At 50.0% G+C, this 15,722-nt stretch overlaps 1 protein-coding gene across 3 annotated transcripts in view; it reads left to right on the top strand.

The window, feature by feature from the left end:
* Nucleotides 1–15,722, top strand: part of LOC110539030 (centrosomal protein of 112 kDa) — a 230,858-nt gene that overhangs the window by 185,585 nt on the left and 29,551 nt on the right. For all 3 annotated transcript variants that reach the window (XR_016486041.1, XM_090197093.1, XM_090197094.1), the window contains one exon: nucleotides 5,960–6,109. Coding sequence is in view for 2 of the 3 variants with exons in the window: in XM_090197093.1 (XP_090053219.1) it covers nucleotides 5,960–6,109 (150 nt within the window). In the remaining variant the exon portion in view is untranslated. The remainder of the gene's footprint in view (nucleotides 1–5,959; nucleotides 6,110–15,722) is intronic.

The following is a 15,722-nucleotide window of genomic DNA, read 5'->3' on the forward strand; positions in this document are numbered from 1 at the left end:
CTTTTCCTGTTTTTGGCCTTCTTTTTTGGAAGATTTGTTGGAAAAAAGCACACAAACGTTCAGGAGCTGTGAGAAAAAATATCCACTCCCCCCTTCCCTCCCTGCTTAAACACAAATACACACACACACTTTTACAACACACACATCTATACCACACACCAAGTTTAACGTAATGCTGCAGACAAATTCATCTACATGTTTAAATGTCTAAGCTCTACCTCCTAGGTTTTTTCTTTCTTTCATCTCTCTCTCCTCTCTCGCTCTCTCTCTCTTTCTATCTCTCATGCCTTTGTGTTAAATCCAGAGGCATCTGAGGCGAAGGTTAGCCAGGCTTTGGTCCAGGCACTTCACAGGTGGTGTGGAAACCTGGCCCAGTTAGTTAGCCAGGTTTTATACCCAAGAGGTAGACTTTACTGTTTGATTCTAGTTGTTTCACAATGTTCAGATTTGCCTTTAATCCATATATAGAATCCTATTTATGTATTTGCACCGCCTTGCATACAGCAATACGGAACCCAGGTGGGATTAGCTGGAAGATATGAGGGTTTTAGGTACTTTTAGGTGCCTATTACACACACACACGCATGCACACACACATGCACACACTTGTTCGTGGCCCCCCCCCCCCTCTCTTTCTCTCTCCCGCTCCCCTTCCCTGGCCATGACGTCAGGGGTGTTGTTTGATGGTTCTCCTCTCTGGCCAGGACCATATGTTTAACATTAAACCTAATCTCCTCAGACTGAGAGCAGTTAAAGCCAGAGGAACTCTCCTCTCTGTTCATGAATCAAAACCACCAGGCCATTCCTCCTCTTCTCCATTCTTCCCCCCATTCTACCCTTTCTCTCTCTCTCTCTCTCTCTCTCTCTCTCGTCTCGCTCTGTTTGGACATGTGGGAGGCTTTAAAGCTACAGTCTGAGATTTGTTTTTTAAGCAAAAATATAAAGAATTGAAATGACCGTTGAAAAGATTCCCAGATTTCAGACGGTGGCTTCAAAGCGCCTTTTAGCTGGGCAGTATAAAAAATTTAAAACAACACAAGTCACTGTTTTTATGTTTGAAAACAAAGAAGATTAGATCTATCATAATCTGAAATATAGGGGTGAAATATCATATTCCATCACAGGCTTTAATTGCTAAATCATGACCTTAGGAGAAACTATTTTGTCTTTCTCACTCTCTTTTTTTTCAATCCCCCTGTTTTGGGTCCACTTTTGACGGCGGCAGCGTTGAGTTGAAAGCGAGGTTGACAAGCAGATGTTGTGAGAAAACAGGAGCTTATGAAGTTGCACAATGCCCCCAACATCAAACGTCTCTCGGGTGGTAGTTGAAAGTTCACTCTGTGTTTACTCATCTTTGCTATGTGGCGAGGTAAAGTTTCCGTCAACAGAGGCTCCAAAAGATTAATCCTCTGTTTTGAAGGGGTGCAACTAACGCTCGCACGAGTTCAACTTCACACCCTTCCTCTGCATTCTGTTGCTGAAAGCCCCAGTTCCATGTGTTCGACAACGACTGAACCCAACGCTCTAAGGACATTATACATGCATGTGTTTGTTTCTAAGTTCAGAGGAAGTCTACCCACCATATTAAAGCACGCTATTTGTTGGTATTTGTAGCATGTGTTAGCTGCTTGACTTTCAAAGGTGTTGTGTAGGGACTAAATAGGTTTTAATGCATAGGAGCCCTGGGGGCAACTGGATCGAATGTAAACAGAGGGCCTTTGAACCTTGGAGGCTGCCCTCACTGTGTAACCCCTAAGTGTCTGTCAGAGGTCATCGATCTCTCTCGCAGGGAGAGCACTGCAGCATGGGTAGTAGTATCCCAATTAAAACAGAGCAAGCCGCCATACGTTATCCTGAGGGCACTAGGGTAGACACATGCAGTGTGGATGCACGCACACACAACACGCACACACACAGTGTGAACAAACACACACTCATACAACACACACACACAGGGTCCTTTGAGCTTCGATAATTAGCGTCTCTGAAATCCGGGCCGCTTAATCGTCTTGCTGAGTGTGGCCTTCCTGAGCGACCTCTGAACCCAGCCCGGTTTGTTTCTCTTCTCTGGTTAATGATGAGGCAACAGTGGGGGTCCCCGGGAGCTCCCCCAGCCCTTTATCTCAACACTGCTGCTGGTTGAACATGGGAAAGGCTTGTAATAACAAGTTGAATCCAGTTAGGAGCAGGAAACACATGTTTGCTACTGTTATTATTATTGCATGCATAGAAGTACTTAACATCCTTGTAGAATCAGGCAATAACTGAAAGATACGTGATGTAAATGACAATCATGCCCTTCTGGGTGTTATGTAACTATTTGTTGCTTCTGATCTGGGAGTGCATTAGTTCACTTTCTTCTGGTTCTTGTTAAGGCCCTAGTGAGTTCATTGTGTCACACTCTGTCTGTCATAGAGAACTGATAAATGGCCAGCCGGACTCTGAGAGGCCCTGCAACTGCCTTTCATTCTGTATGTTCACTTTGAGGTGAGGCAAACCCAGCCTAAACAGAGCTACCAACCAGCCTGTGACATTAAAGACGGCCTGTTCAGGCCAATTACAGTACAGTACAGTCGGATGAAGCCCTCGATATGAGACTAGGTATAAAGGTACAAGAATAACGAGAAAGACAGGGTTAATGAGTCATTATATCATTATATTGTATTATCACTCCAGGCTACAGACGAGATGCTAGAGAATCTATAAGCAAAATAATTATTACGCCCAGAACTGATGTTCCCATAATAATGGACCATTTGTTGCTTTCATGTGGCTGGTCCCGCTGACTAAATCAGTCTAATCTCTCCCTCTGCGGTCGGCTAAGTCGCTCATTCCCATAACTCCCACTCAATGAGAGGATTCCAGTAAGACTGTTGAACGAAGAGTTGAGTTGAACTAATGTACAGTAAACAATTATCTGTCTGTCTGTCTAGCCTAGTGCGAGCGGTTCAACGGGCCTGAGCGAGTAGTTTTTTCTCTTCCTATTTTTTCTCTCCTCTACCTTATCTTTTCTCTCTCCTCTCTTCTCCCTCTTCTCTCTCCTCTCTTATCCCTGTTCGCTGCTCTCTCTCCTCTCTTCTCCCTCTCTGCTCTCTCTCTTCTCCCTCTCTGCTCTCTCTCTTCTCCCTCTCTTCTCCCTCTTCTCTGCTCTCTCTCATCTCTTCTCCCTCTCTTCTCCCTCTCTTCTCCCTCTCTTCTCTCTCTCTTCTCTCTCTTCTCCCTCTCTACTCTCTCTCTTCTCCCTCTTCTCCCTCTCTTCTCCCTCTCTTCTCCCTCTCTTCTCTCTCTTCTCTCTCTCTTCTCCCTCTCTGCTCTCTCTCTTCTCCCTCTCTGCTCTCTCTCTTCTCCCTCTTCTCCCTCTCTTCTCCCTCTCTTCTCCCTCTCTTCTCTCTCTCTTCTCCCTCTTCTCCCTCTTCTCCCTCTCTTCTCCCTCTCTGCTCTCTCTCTTCTCCCTCTTCTCCCTCTCTTCTCCCTCTCTTCTCCCTCTCTTCTCTCTCTTCTCTCTCTCTTCTCCCTCTCTGCTCTCTCTCTTCTCCCTCTCTGCTCTCTCTCTTCTCCCTCTCTACTCTCTCTCTTCTCCCTCTTCTCCCTCTCTTCTCCCTCTCTTCTCCCTCTCTTCTCTCTCTTCTCTCTCTCTTCTCCCTCTCTGCTCTCTCTCTTCTCCCTCTCTGCTCTCTCTCTTCTCCCTCTCTGCTCTCTCTCTTCTCTCTCTCTGCTCTCTCTCTTCTCTCTCTGCTCTCTCTCTTCTCTCTCTCTTCTCTCTCTCTCTGCTCTCTCTCTTCTCCCTCTCTGCTCTCTCTCTTCTCCCTCTCTGCTCTCTCTCTTCTCTCTCTCTGCTCTCTCTCTTCTCTCTCTCTTCTCTCTCTCTGCTCTCTCTCTTCTCTCTCTCTTCTCTCTCTCTGCTCTCTCTCTTCTCCCTCTCTGCTCTCTCTCTTCTCTCTCTCTTCTCCCTCTCTGCTCTCTCTCTTCTCTCTCTCTTCTCCCTCTCTTCTCCCTCTCTACTCTCTCTCTTCTCCCTCTTCTCCCTCTCTTCTCCCTCTTCTCCCTCTCTTCTCTCTCTTCTCTCTCTCTTCTCCCTCTCTGCTCTCTCTCTTCTCCCTCTCTGCTCTCTCTCTTCTCTCTCTCTTCTCTCTCTCTTCTCCCTCTCTTCTCTCTCTCTTCTCCCTCTCTGCTCTCTCTCTTCTCCCTCTCTACTCTCTCTCTTCTCCCTCTTCTCCCTCTCTTCTCCCTCTCTTCTCCCTCTCTTCTCTCTCTTCTCTCTCTCTTCTCCCTCTCTGCTCTCTCTCTTCTCCCTCTCTGCTCTCTCTCTTCTCTCTCTCTGCTCTCTCTCTTCTCTCTCTCTGCTCTCTCTCTTCTCTCTCTCTTCTCTCTCTCTGCTCTCTCTCTTCTCCCTCTCTGCTCTCTCTCTTCTCCCTCTCTGCTCTCTCTCTTCTCTCTCTCTGCTCTCTCTCTTCTCTCTCTTCTCTCTCTGCTCTCTCTCTTCTCTCTCTCTTCTCTCTCTCTGCTCTCTCTCTTCTCCCTCTCTGCTCTCTCTCTCTTCTCTCTCTCTTCTCCCTCTCTGCTCTCTCTCTTCTCTCTCTCTGCTCTCTCTCAGCTGAAGCTTAAATATAATGTTCATTTTGACTGGGGTATTTCAAAGCTACTGCTGCTCCTTTTCATCTTGGTGTGTACCACAAGTTAACCAACACAAACTCACTCTACTTTTCAAAAAGCTAGGAGCTTTTTTCCTCCTCTCTCGATATGTCTCTCTCTTTCTCTGTGTATGTCTGCCTCTCTCTCTCTCTCTCTTTCTCTCTTTCTCAGGACAGACAGAGAACTGTGAGACTATTGCTGAGACACACCATTGACACTAACTAATGGAGTCTGTACCTAATAGTAACTAAACCAGAGATGCATTTCTGTCTCCCATGGTGTCCTACAGATAGTGACATCATGTTGTTGGGAAATATGTTAAGCATTTCATATCCGGCTCCAACAAGCTGTGTGTTTTGATGTTAATGCAGCATTTGTTTGCTGCCCACACTCTCTCTTATATTAGCATAAAAACTCCTGTTCCATTTAGACTCAACTAAACGCTTCCCGAAACAGCATCTGTTCAAAAAACAGCAACAAACAGGGTCTGTCACTGAAGGAAAAACTCTAAGTCCTAGGACTGAACTGTACTGTACAGAGCACTAAGGACCTGGACCTAGGACTGAACTGTACTGTACAGAGCACTAAGGACCTGGACCTAGGACTGAACTGTACTGTACAGAGCACTAAGGACCTGGACCTAGGACTGAACTGTACTGTACAGAGCACTAAGGACCTGGACCTAGGACTGAATTGTACTGTACAGAGCACTAAGGACCTGGACCTAGGACTGAACTGTACTTTACAGAGCACTAAGGACCTGGACCTAGGACTGAACTGTACTGTACAGAGGACTAGAGACCTGGACCTAGGACTGAACTGTACTGTACAGAGGACTAGAGACCTGGACCTAGGACTGAACTGTACTGTACAGAGGACTAGAGACCTGGACCTAGGACTGAACTGTACTGCACAGAGGTCTAGAGACCTAGGACTGAACTGTACTGTACAGAGGACTAGAGACCTAGGACTAAACTTAACTGTACAGAGGACTAGAGACCTAGGACTGAACTGTACTGTACCGAACACTAGAGACCTGGACCTAGGACTTGGCTAATCAATTCCCATTTGGTGTTCAATGACAAATGTAATTATCTTGAGGTCAGGTCAGGGGTCACCAACCATGATCCCCATAGTCAGTTTTTAGAGTGTGTTTAATACTGTTTGTGTCATAAGGGGATGTATCTATATCAACCCACTTGGAATGGTGCTCCTCAGGGGTCACTGTTGTCCCCTCTCAATTTGTCTCTCCCTCTCTCATCCCAACCCATCACCCCCTTCTCCCTCTCCCATCTAATCTGTGTCTCTCTCATCCCTCTCTCCATAGTTGATAGCGGAGCTGCAGACGTCAGTGTGTGGTGCTAAGGAGGAGGGCTTGCGGCAGCAGCAGGAGAAGGAGAGACAGTTGAAGGAGGCTACAGCTCGCTGGGATGATGAGAGGAGGCAGATGAGCCGCCACACAGACACTAAGAACAAGGTAAAGTTTCATGGACATTCTGCAAAGGACACTACTATATAGTAGACATCAGTAGTGCACGCCACAGTCTGTTAAAGGCACTACAAAGTGCCCACTACTGAGCCTCAAGGTAAAGGATAACCCCACTGGACATCTGTCCATCTCCCAAACTGTCACTGTTGATCATTACTACGTTCTTTATTGTGTGGATGACATTTGTCAATGTCCAAGATGGCAGACATCTTTTCTTGTGTTTACCAGTTAGTTGGGTTAGGATATAATACAGTTCAATAGAGTACAGGCTCAGCTGAATCAACATCAGAGACACAATGTAATATTACATTTTATTAAATAGTGGTTGTCCAAAACTTTAGTTGAAAAACAGCAAGCGAGAGAACATGGGTAAGTTGACATATAAATACGTCCCAAGATGTACACCCATTGGTTGAGAGAGAGGAAGGTGATAATTGCAAGAGTGAGCTCATAGGTTGAACAGTCAGCGTGAGGAATGTGCATTACTGGGCCCTGCTGATTGGCTAAAGGTAAATAGGTGAATGACATTCCTCACATGGCTAACAGGAAACAGGAGAAGAAACAAGACATCATGCTGAAGATATGTTTGTCTTCATTCCCACTATGCCCGTAGAATAGAAAACAAAGTGAATTGTGTTCTGCTTACAGGACGAAGTGAAACAAGCATTCAGACCAGCCTTCCTGATTGAACTGTTGTGAACTACATTACACTGTGTAGGTGGTTGGTTAAGGCTGAAGCTCCTGCTTGGCTTAAAGCCCTCAGTTCTCCTGGCCCCCCTCAGTGTCAGTAACCAGCCAGTCTGAGTCCCAGGGAGGGGCCGACTGGCTGGTTAACTTACACCCCAGCCCAGACACACTCAGTTCCCCGGTCTGGCCAGAATACTTTTATAGACTAGACACACGTCCCCTCTCCTTTGTGAGAGGGCTTTAAACCCGGGGTCACAGTTGAAATGTATGTGCTTTGTCATTTTTTATGATGGGTTTCAACTCTAACCCCCATACTCTGACACACACATACACTCTAACCCCCATACTCTGACACACACATACACTCTAACCCCCATACTCTGACACACACATACACTCTAACCCCCATACTCTGACACACACATACACTCTAACCCCCATACTCTGACACACACATACACTCTAACCCCCATACTCTGACACACACATACACTCTAACCCCCATACTCTGACACACACATACACTCTAACCCCCATACTCTGACACACACATACACTCTAACCCCCCATACTCTGACACACACATACACTCTAACCCCCCATACTCTGACACACACATACACTCTAACCCCCATACTCTGACACACACATACACTCTAACCCCCATACTCTGACACACACATACACTCTAACCCCCATACTCTGACACACACATACACTCTAACCCCCATACTCTGACACACACATATACTCTAACCCCCATACTCTGACACACACATACACTCTAACCCCCATACTCTGACACACACACACACACACACACACACACATACACTAACACACACAACCTTCTGCCCAGCTGAACTAGCCCCTATACAGGATCAGTTATCTGACCTGGGACGGGAAACTCCAGTAGCCAGACAGTGACACTGTGGTAGTTGTCTGGGTGTGTCTCTCTCTAGTTTAATTGGCTGTTGTGTCTGGGATGGAGGTTTATTTTTAAAGGCTCTCTGTACTGTTTGTAGGAGCAGACTTCCATATAAATCCTCTTTCCTCCAGACACCCAGTCCCCTCTCTCCCCCGTAGCCCAGTGAGGGGCACTCATTTCTGGGTAGGCTCTGCAGGAGGCCGGCCTGCCCCAGGTTAAATAAGCCACCCGGCGGCTCCGCACCACCACACCTAGAATGTGAGAAATGCCACGTGTTGCGATCCGAACACCTCTGTGGCTGACTGACAGTGTGGGGTAATACAGGGCTGGTCTGGACTGGTCCAGTCTCTGCCCCTGGAGTCTGGATTCTTCTGCTGCTGTAGCTTTCTCTGGTCAGACAGACACATTCCAGATACACACATACATGTTACCTGTCTCTCACACACACACAATATGTCACACAATCTCCCTGTGTGTGTATGAGGCAGCAGCCCAGGCTGTGTGTGTGTGTCTCCTATCTCCAGTGTTAGCAGCAGACAAAGCTCTGTCTATTATCTATCTCCTCATTATTACCATCCCACAGTACTAACCACCCACTAATGGGCTTCCAATTAACCAATGACTTGTTGATTAAAGTCCAGGGACCACAGAGAATGAGAGGAGGGAGGAGAGACGGGTGAAACAGAGAATGAGAGGAGGGAGGAGGAGAGACGGGTGAAACAGAGAATGAGAGGAGGGAGGGGGAGAGAGACGGGTGAAACAGAGAATGAGAGGAGGGAGGGGGAGAGAGACGCGTTAAACAGAGAATGAGAGGAGGGAGGGGGAGAGAGACGGGGGAGAGAGAGAATGAGAGGAGGGATGGGGAGAGAGACGGGTGAAACAGAGAATGAGAGGAGGGAGGGGGAGAGAGACGGGTGAAACAGAGAATGAGAGGAGGGAGGGGGAGAGAGACGCGTTAAACAGAGAATGAGAGGAGGGAGGGGGAGAGAGACGGGTGAAACAGAGAATGAGAGGAGGGAGGGGGAGAGAGACGCGTTAAACAGAGAATGAGAGGAGGGAGGGGGAGAGAGACGGGTTAAACAGAGAATGAGAGGAGGGAGGAGGAGAGAGACGGGTGAAACAGAGAATGAGAGGAGGGAGGAGAGAGGAGGAGAGACGGGTGAAACAGAGATTGAGAGGAGGGAGGAGGAGAGAGACGGGTGAAACAGAGAATGAGAGGAGGGAGGGGGAGAGAGACGGGTGAAACAGAGAATGAGAGGAGTGAGGGAGAGAGACGGGTGAAACAGAGAATGAGAGGAGGGAGGGGGAGAGAGACGGGTGAAACAGAGAATGAGAGGAGGGAGGGGGAGAGAGACGGGTGAAACAGAGAATGAGAGGAGGGAGGGAGAGAGACGGGTGAAACAGAGAATGAGAGGAGGGAGGAGGAGAGAGACGGGTGAAACAGAGAATGAGAGGAGGGAGGAGGAGAGAGACGCGTTAAACAGAGAATGAGAGGAGGGAGGGGGAGAGAGACGCGTTAAACAGAGAATGAGAGGAGGGAGGGGGAGAGAGAGACGGGTGAAACAGAGAATAAGAGGAGGGAGGAGGGAGGAGGAGAGACGGGTGAAACAGAGAATGAGAGGAGGGAGGGGGAGAGAGACGCGTTAAACAGAGAATGAGAGGAGGAAGGAGGAGAGAGACGGGTGAAACAGAGAATGAGAGGAGGGAGGAGGAGAGAGACGCGTTAAACAGAGAATGAGAGGAGGGAGGAGGAGAGAGACGCGTTAAACAGAGAATGAGAGGAGGGAGGAGGAGAGAGACGGGTGAAACAGAGATTGAGAGGAGTGAGGGGGGGAGACGCGTTAAACAGAGAATGAGAGGAGGGAGGGGGAGAGAGACGGGTGAAACAGAGATTGAGAGGAGGGAGGAGGAGAGAGACTGGTGAAACAGAGAATGAGAGGAGGGAGGGGGAGAGAGACGGGTGAAACAGAGATTGAGAGGAGGGAGGAGGAGAGAGACGCGTTAAACAGAGAATGAGAAGAGGGAGGGGGAGAGAGACGTGTTAAACAGAGAATGAGAGGAGGGAGGGGGAGAGAGACGCGTTAAACAGAGAATGAGAGGAGGGAGGGGGAGAGAGACGCGTTAAACAGCGAGCAGCAGAGAGAGATGGGACAGAGAGTGCATGTGTGCGTACACTCGTTCTCACCCGTGTGTGTGTTTGTTTGTGCTCATTCATGTGTGTGTGTGTGGAGCGCTGAGTGTGTCGTTGGCCCGTTTGGTGCCGGTGGAACTATCACGTCGCCCGCTGACACTGTTTCCTCTCTGCTCACTTCAAAGGCTGGATTATGAAAGCTGAAGGGCTGAAGACAATGGTGACGGGGAGAAAATAACATCAAAGTGGCGGCACAGACATTTGAATGTAATAATCCCAAAACAGTTGTTGTCTGTGGTATCCTATGTCCCTTCTGCCCTCTGACCAGATGAAACTGCTTTTGGCCTTATTTCTAGTTTAGTACCACTGTCTCCACGGCTGTAAACTCTAAAGAGAGGACGGGTGAATAGGCATCTCATGGTAGGACTGTCCCGAGCCTGCCTGTTCTGTGTGGATCCAGAGGATCACAGGCCAGATACAAACTGTGTCAGATATGACCACACGGGATGATTTGTAAGTCCCTCCACATTGATTTGGCCAGAAGATCTGAGCGGTGCCAAGGAGCAGCTCTGTTATGGCAAGACACAATGATTGAAGTCATAATAATTGTAGATCGTGATAAAGAGATGAGTCTTCTCATTCCTGTTCTAACTTCCTCCCTCTCACTGAGTCGGAACTCACTCCCCTCTGATCCCAGAAACACCAGTCATTAGCAGTAATTGGCTGGCCCAAACAACAGGTTGTTCCTGAAGGTTAATAACACCTGTTATTATGTCATTATTGTGACACCCTTATGTAGACCTCATTTACATTTGAGTCATTTAGCCACTTGCAGGAATGAGTGTGTACATTTTCCATACTTTTTTATTGTAATCAGGGAGTTAAAGAGCCTTCCTGTACTTCCTGTACGGCATCCACAGCCTGAAGTCACTGCAAGGCTAAGGACACCAGACAAACAAGCCCTAAAAATATATGGATGAGTCACATAAGCAGAGACAGGTGGTGAGTCCTCCTGTTCTGAGGGTTTCTCAGGTTCCTTGTACGTGACAACGTCTGGGGTTGATGAATCTGCATTGAGGATGTGTCCTTTGCTAGGGATGCTCCCTGGTCCGTAGGTTCTGTCTCCAACATGCCACTTTCATCCAGGCTCAACTTCACACCAATGTCCATATCCCCACCATCGTCCCCTTCCTCAATAGATATGACATGTGACACATGTACTGTAGATCCTGGAATGTAAATGTAATGTAAAATTACCCTTATCTACCAGACAGCTCTCTCTCTCTCTCTCCATCTCTCGCTCTCTCTCTCTCTCGCTCTCTCTCTCTCTCGCTCTCTCTCCATCTCTCGCTCTCGCTCTCTCTCCATCTCTTGCTCGCTCTCGCTCTCTCTCTCTCCATCTCTCGCTCGCTCTCTCTCTCTCCATCTCTCGCTCTCTGTCTCTCGCTCTCTGTCTCTCGCTCTCTGTCTCTCAATCTCTGTCTGTCTGTCTGTCTGTCTGTCTGTCTGTCTGTCTGTCTGTCTGTCTGTCTGTCTGTCTCTGTCTGTCTGTCTCTGTCTGTCTGTCTGTCTGTCTGGCTGTCTGTCTGTCTGTCTCTTTCTCTCATTCTCTTTGTTTCTCTCTGATATGATCCACCCATCCACAGATGAAAGAAAGAGAGGGATGAAAGGGAAGTAGGAAAACAGGAAGTGGTGTTGATGTCACACCACTCAATGCCCACACTACCCAGGGAGGGAGGGAGCAGGGCGTGTCGTTAGAGGGACTGGAGGCTCTGAGTCCATCTCAAGTCTATGGTGGTTTCCTCACCTCTAACACCTTGAGTCTTGTCATACATGTCAAACAGGAGGGTTAGGGTTCTCTCTCCTTTCCCCTGTCTTCCTCTTTCTTCTCCCTGTCTCTGCTTCTCTCCCTCCTGCCCCCTCTGTCACACACACATACATGTCAAACAGGAGGGTTAGGGTTCTCTCTCCTTTCCCCTGTCTTCCTCTTTCTTCTCCCTGTCTCTTCTTCTCTCCCTCCTGCCCCCTCTGTCACACACACATACATGTCAAACAGGAGGGTTAGGGTTCTCTCTCCTTTCCCCTGTCTTCCTCTTTCTTCTCCCTGTCTCTTCTTCTCTCCCTCCTGCCCCCTCTGTCACACACACATACATGTCAAACAGGAGGGTTAGGGTTCTCTCTCCTTTCCCCTGTCTTCCTCTTTCTTCTCCCTGTCTCTTCTTCTCTCCCTCCTGCCCCCTCTGTCACACACACATGCATGTCAAACAGGAGGGTTAGGGTTCTCTCTCCTTTCCCCTGTCTTTTCCTATTTCTTCTCCCTGTCTCTTCTTCTCTCCCTCCTGCCCCCTCTGTCACACACACATACATGTTCACCTCCGGCTGCCAAAAGGGAGAGCCGGTTGATGAATAAACAATGGTACCCGCCCATAGTGGCACATGGCTCCTCTTTGATCCACACTGCTGTTCCTGCTCCCCTCAGCAACACTTCCTGTCTCTCACACACACACACACACACACACACACACACACACACACACACACACACACGTCTGAGTCAAGACCATGTCTCTATCTCTGTCTCACACGCTCACACACACACACACACATTTTCCTGCTGCTATTTTAATACCACAGTGAAACTGACACCCATGGACCATGGACAGTGTGAGATGTGTGTGTGTGTATATATATATATATATATAGGCCTATATACAATGAGTGTGCAAAATTATTTCCATGACATAGACATAGGTGAAAGCTATGATCCCTTATTGATGTCACTTGTTAAATCCACTTCAATCAATGTAGATGAAGGGGAGGAGACAGGTCAAAGGATTTTTAAGCTTTGAGACAATTAGACATGGATTGTGTATGTGTGTCACTCAGAGGGTGAATGGGCAAGACTAAATATGTAAGTGCATGTGAACAGGATATGGTAGTAGGTGCCAGGCGCACCGGTTTGATTGTGTCAAGAACTGCAACGCTGCTGGGTTTTTCACACTCAACAGTTTCCCGTGTGTATCAAGAATGGTCCACCACCATAAGGACATCCAGCCAACTTGACACAACTGTGGGAAGCATTAGAGTCAACATGAGCCAGCAACCTTGTGGTACGCTTTCAACACCTTATAGAGTCCATGCCCTGACAAACTGAGGCTGTTCTGAGGGCAAAATGGGGTGAAACTCAATAAACGCAATAAAGCCTGTGGCACAGCCACATACACAGGACTAGGCTGACCTTCTGCAGGTGTGACTGTACTTATGTGTGTTTGGGCCTATATGCTGCTATGGAAGTGGAAAGGGAACTTTGCCTGTGGGCAGGACCAGATCAAGAGCAGGTGTATACTGTTCAATATTAAGACTGATGCCTCAGAGGTGTGTGTGTGTGTGTGTGTGTGTGTGTGTGTGTGTGTGTGTATGTGTATATGTGTGTGTATGTATGTATGTGTATGCCCGTGTGGTGCTGGTTGATTGATGAGTTTTCCTGGCGTGGGCAGATTCCCAGAATCGTTTGATCCCGTTATCACAGGAAGTGAGGGAGATAACATTCCAGAATACCACGTGAGAAACCCATTACAGGAAGGTGTCATAATGCCAGTATAGTCTCTGTACTACAATATCGAGGTGAAAGCCCATGAATCCTTTACACTAGTGGGAATTGACTTTTATAGAATTTGAAATGTTTGGTACAGAAGAAATATGAAATTAATAACCATGGTAGCAATTGAAAGGAAAGTGTTTGGAAAATGATTAGACCAAAGGTGAGGACTGTCACGTTCTGACCTCTATTTCCTTTGTTTTTGTATTTATTTAGTATGGTCAGGGCGTGAGTTGGGTGGGCAGTCTATGTTTGTTTTTCTATGTTTTGGGGCAGTTCTATGTTTTCGGCCTAGTATGGTTCTCAATCAGAGGCAGGTGTCATTAGTTGTCTCTGATTGAGAATCATACTTAGGTAGCCTGGGTTTCACTGTGTGTTTGTGGGTGATTGTTCCTGTCTTTGTGTAGTATTCACCAGATAGGCTGTATTAGGTTTTGAGTTCTCACGTTTCTTGTTTTTTCGTTAGTTTGTTCATGTATAGTGTCGTGAATAAAATACAATGAACAACCACCACGCTGCGCTTTGGTCCGCCTCTACTTCACAAGAGGAGAATCGTTACAGAATCACCCACCACGACAGGACCAAGCGGTGTGGTAATGGGCAAAGGAAAGAGCAGCGCGAGGAGGTATGGACATGGGAGGACGAATTAGACGGAAGAGGACCCTGGGCTCAGCCAGGAGAATATCGCCGTCCCAAAGAAGAACTGGAGGCGGCGAAAGCGGAGAGGCGCTGGTATGAGGAGGCAGCGCGGCGTCGTGGATGGAAGCCCGGGAGTCAGCCCCAAAAATTTCTTGGGGGGGGGGCTAACAGGGAGTATGGCTACGCCAGGTAGGAGACCTGAGCCAACTTCCTGTGGTTACCGGGGGGCTAGAGAGACCGGGCAGGCACCGTGTTATGCTGTGGAGCGCACGGTGTCCCCAGTGCGGGTGCACAGCCCGGTGCGGTACATTCCAGCTCCGCGTATCGGCCGGGCTAGAGTGGGCATCGAGCCAAGTGCCATGAAGCCGGCTCTACGCATCTGGTCTCCAGTGCGTCTCCTTGGGCCGGCTTACATGGCACCAGCCTTGCGCACGGTGTCCCCGGTTCGCCTGCATAGCCCAGTGCGGGCTATTCCACCTCGCCGCACTGGCAGGGCGACCGGGACCATTCAACCGGGTAAGGTTGGGCAGGCTCGGTGCTCAAGAGCTCCAGTGCGCCTGCACGGCCCGGTCTATCCGTCACCACCTCCACACCCCAGCCCTCCGGTGGCAGCTCCCCGTACCAGGCTGTCTCTCCGGCCCATCCGTCCAGAGCCTTCCTCCTCTCCAGCGCTGCCGGAGTCTCCCGTCTGTCCGGCGCCTCTGCCGGAGCCTCCCGCCTGTCCGGCGCCTCTGCCGGAGCCTCCCGCCTGTCCGGCGCCTCTGCCGGAGCCTCCCGCCTGTCCGGCGCCTCTGCCGGAGCCTCCCGCCTGTCCGGCGCCTCTGCCGGAGCCTCCCGCCTGCCCAGCGCCGCCAGTGCCGCCCGTCTGCCCAGCGCCGCCAGCGCCGCCCGTCTGCCCAGCGCCGCCAGCGCCGCCCGTCTGCCCAGCGCCGCCAGTGCCGCCCGTCTGCCCAGCGCCGCCAGTGCCGCCCGTCTGCCCAGCGCCGCCAGTGCCGCCCGTCTGCCCAGCGCCGCCAGTGCCGCCCGTCTGCCAGGAGCCGCCAATGCCGCCCGTCAGCCAGGAGCCGCCAGTGCCGCCCGTCAGCCAGGGGCCGCCAGTGCCGCCCGTCAGCCAGGGGCCGCCAGTGCCGCCAGTCAACCAGGGGCCGCCAGTCAGCCCAGCGCCAGCGCCGCCAGTCAACCAGGGGCCGCCAGTGCCGCCAGTCAGCCAGGGGCCGCCAGTCAGCCAGGGGCCGCCAGTGCCGCCAGTCAGCCAGGGGCCGCTAGAGCCCCTCCGCCCGGAGCAGCTGTCCCTCTGTCCCGAGCAGCTGTCCCTCTGTCCCGAGCAGCTGTCCCTCTGTCCCGAGCAGCTGTCCCTCTGTCCCGAGCAGCTGTCCCTCTGTCCCGAGCAGCTGTCCCTCTGTCCCGAGAAGCTGCCCCTCTGTCCCAAGCAGCCCCTCTGTCCAGTGGGGTCATTGAGAGGGGTGGGCATGGTGAGTAAGCCACGGAGGCGGACAATAAGGCGGACTGAGACAATGGCGAAGTGGGGTCCGCGTCCCGCGCCAGAGCCGCCACCGCGGACAGACGCCCACCCAGACCCTCCCCTATAGGTCAAGGTTTTGCGGCCGGAGTCCGCACC

This window comes from Oncorhynchus mykiss, chromosome 13 (assembly GCF_057628025.1).
Source record: "Oncorhynchus mykiss isolate SJ-2025 chromosome 13, ASM5762802v1, whole genome shotgun sequence".
Classification (NCBI taxonomy): domain Eukaryota; kingdom Metazoa; phylum Chordata; class Actinopteri; order Salmoniformes; family Salmonidae; genus Oncorhynchus; species Oncorhynchus mykiss.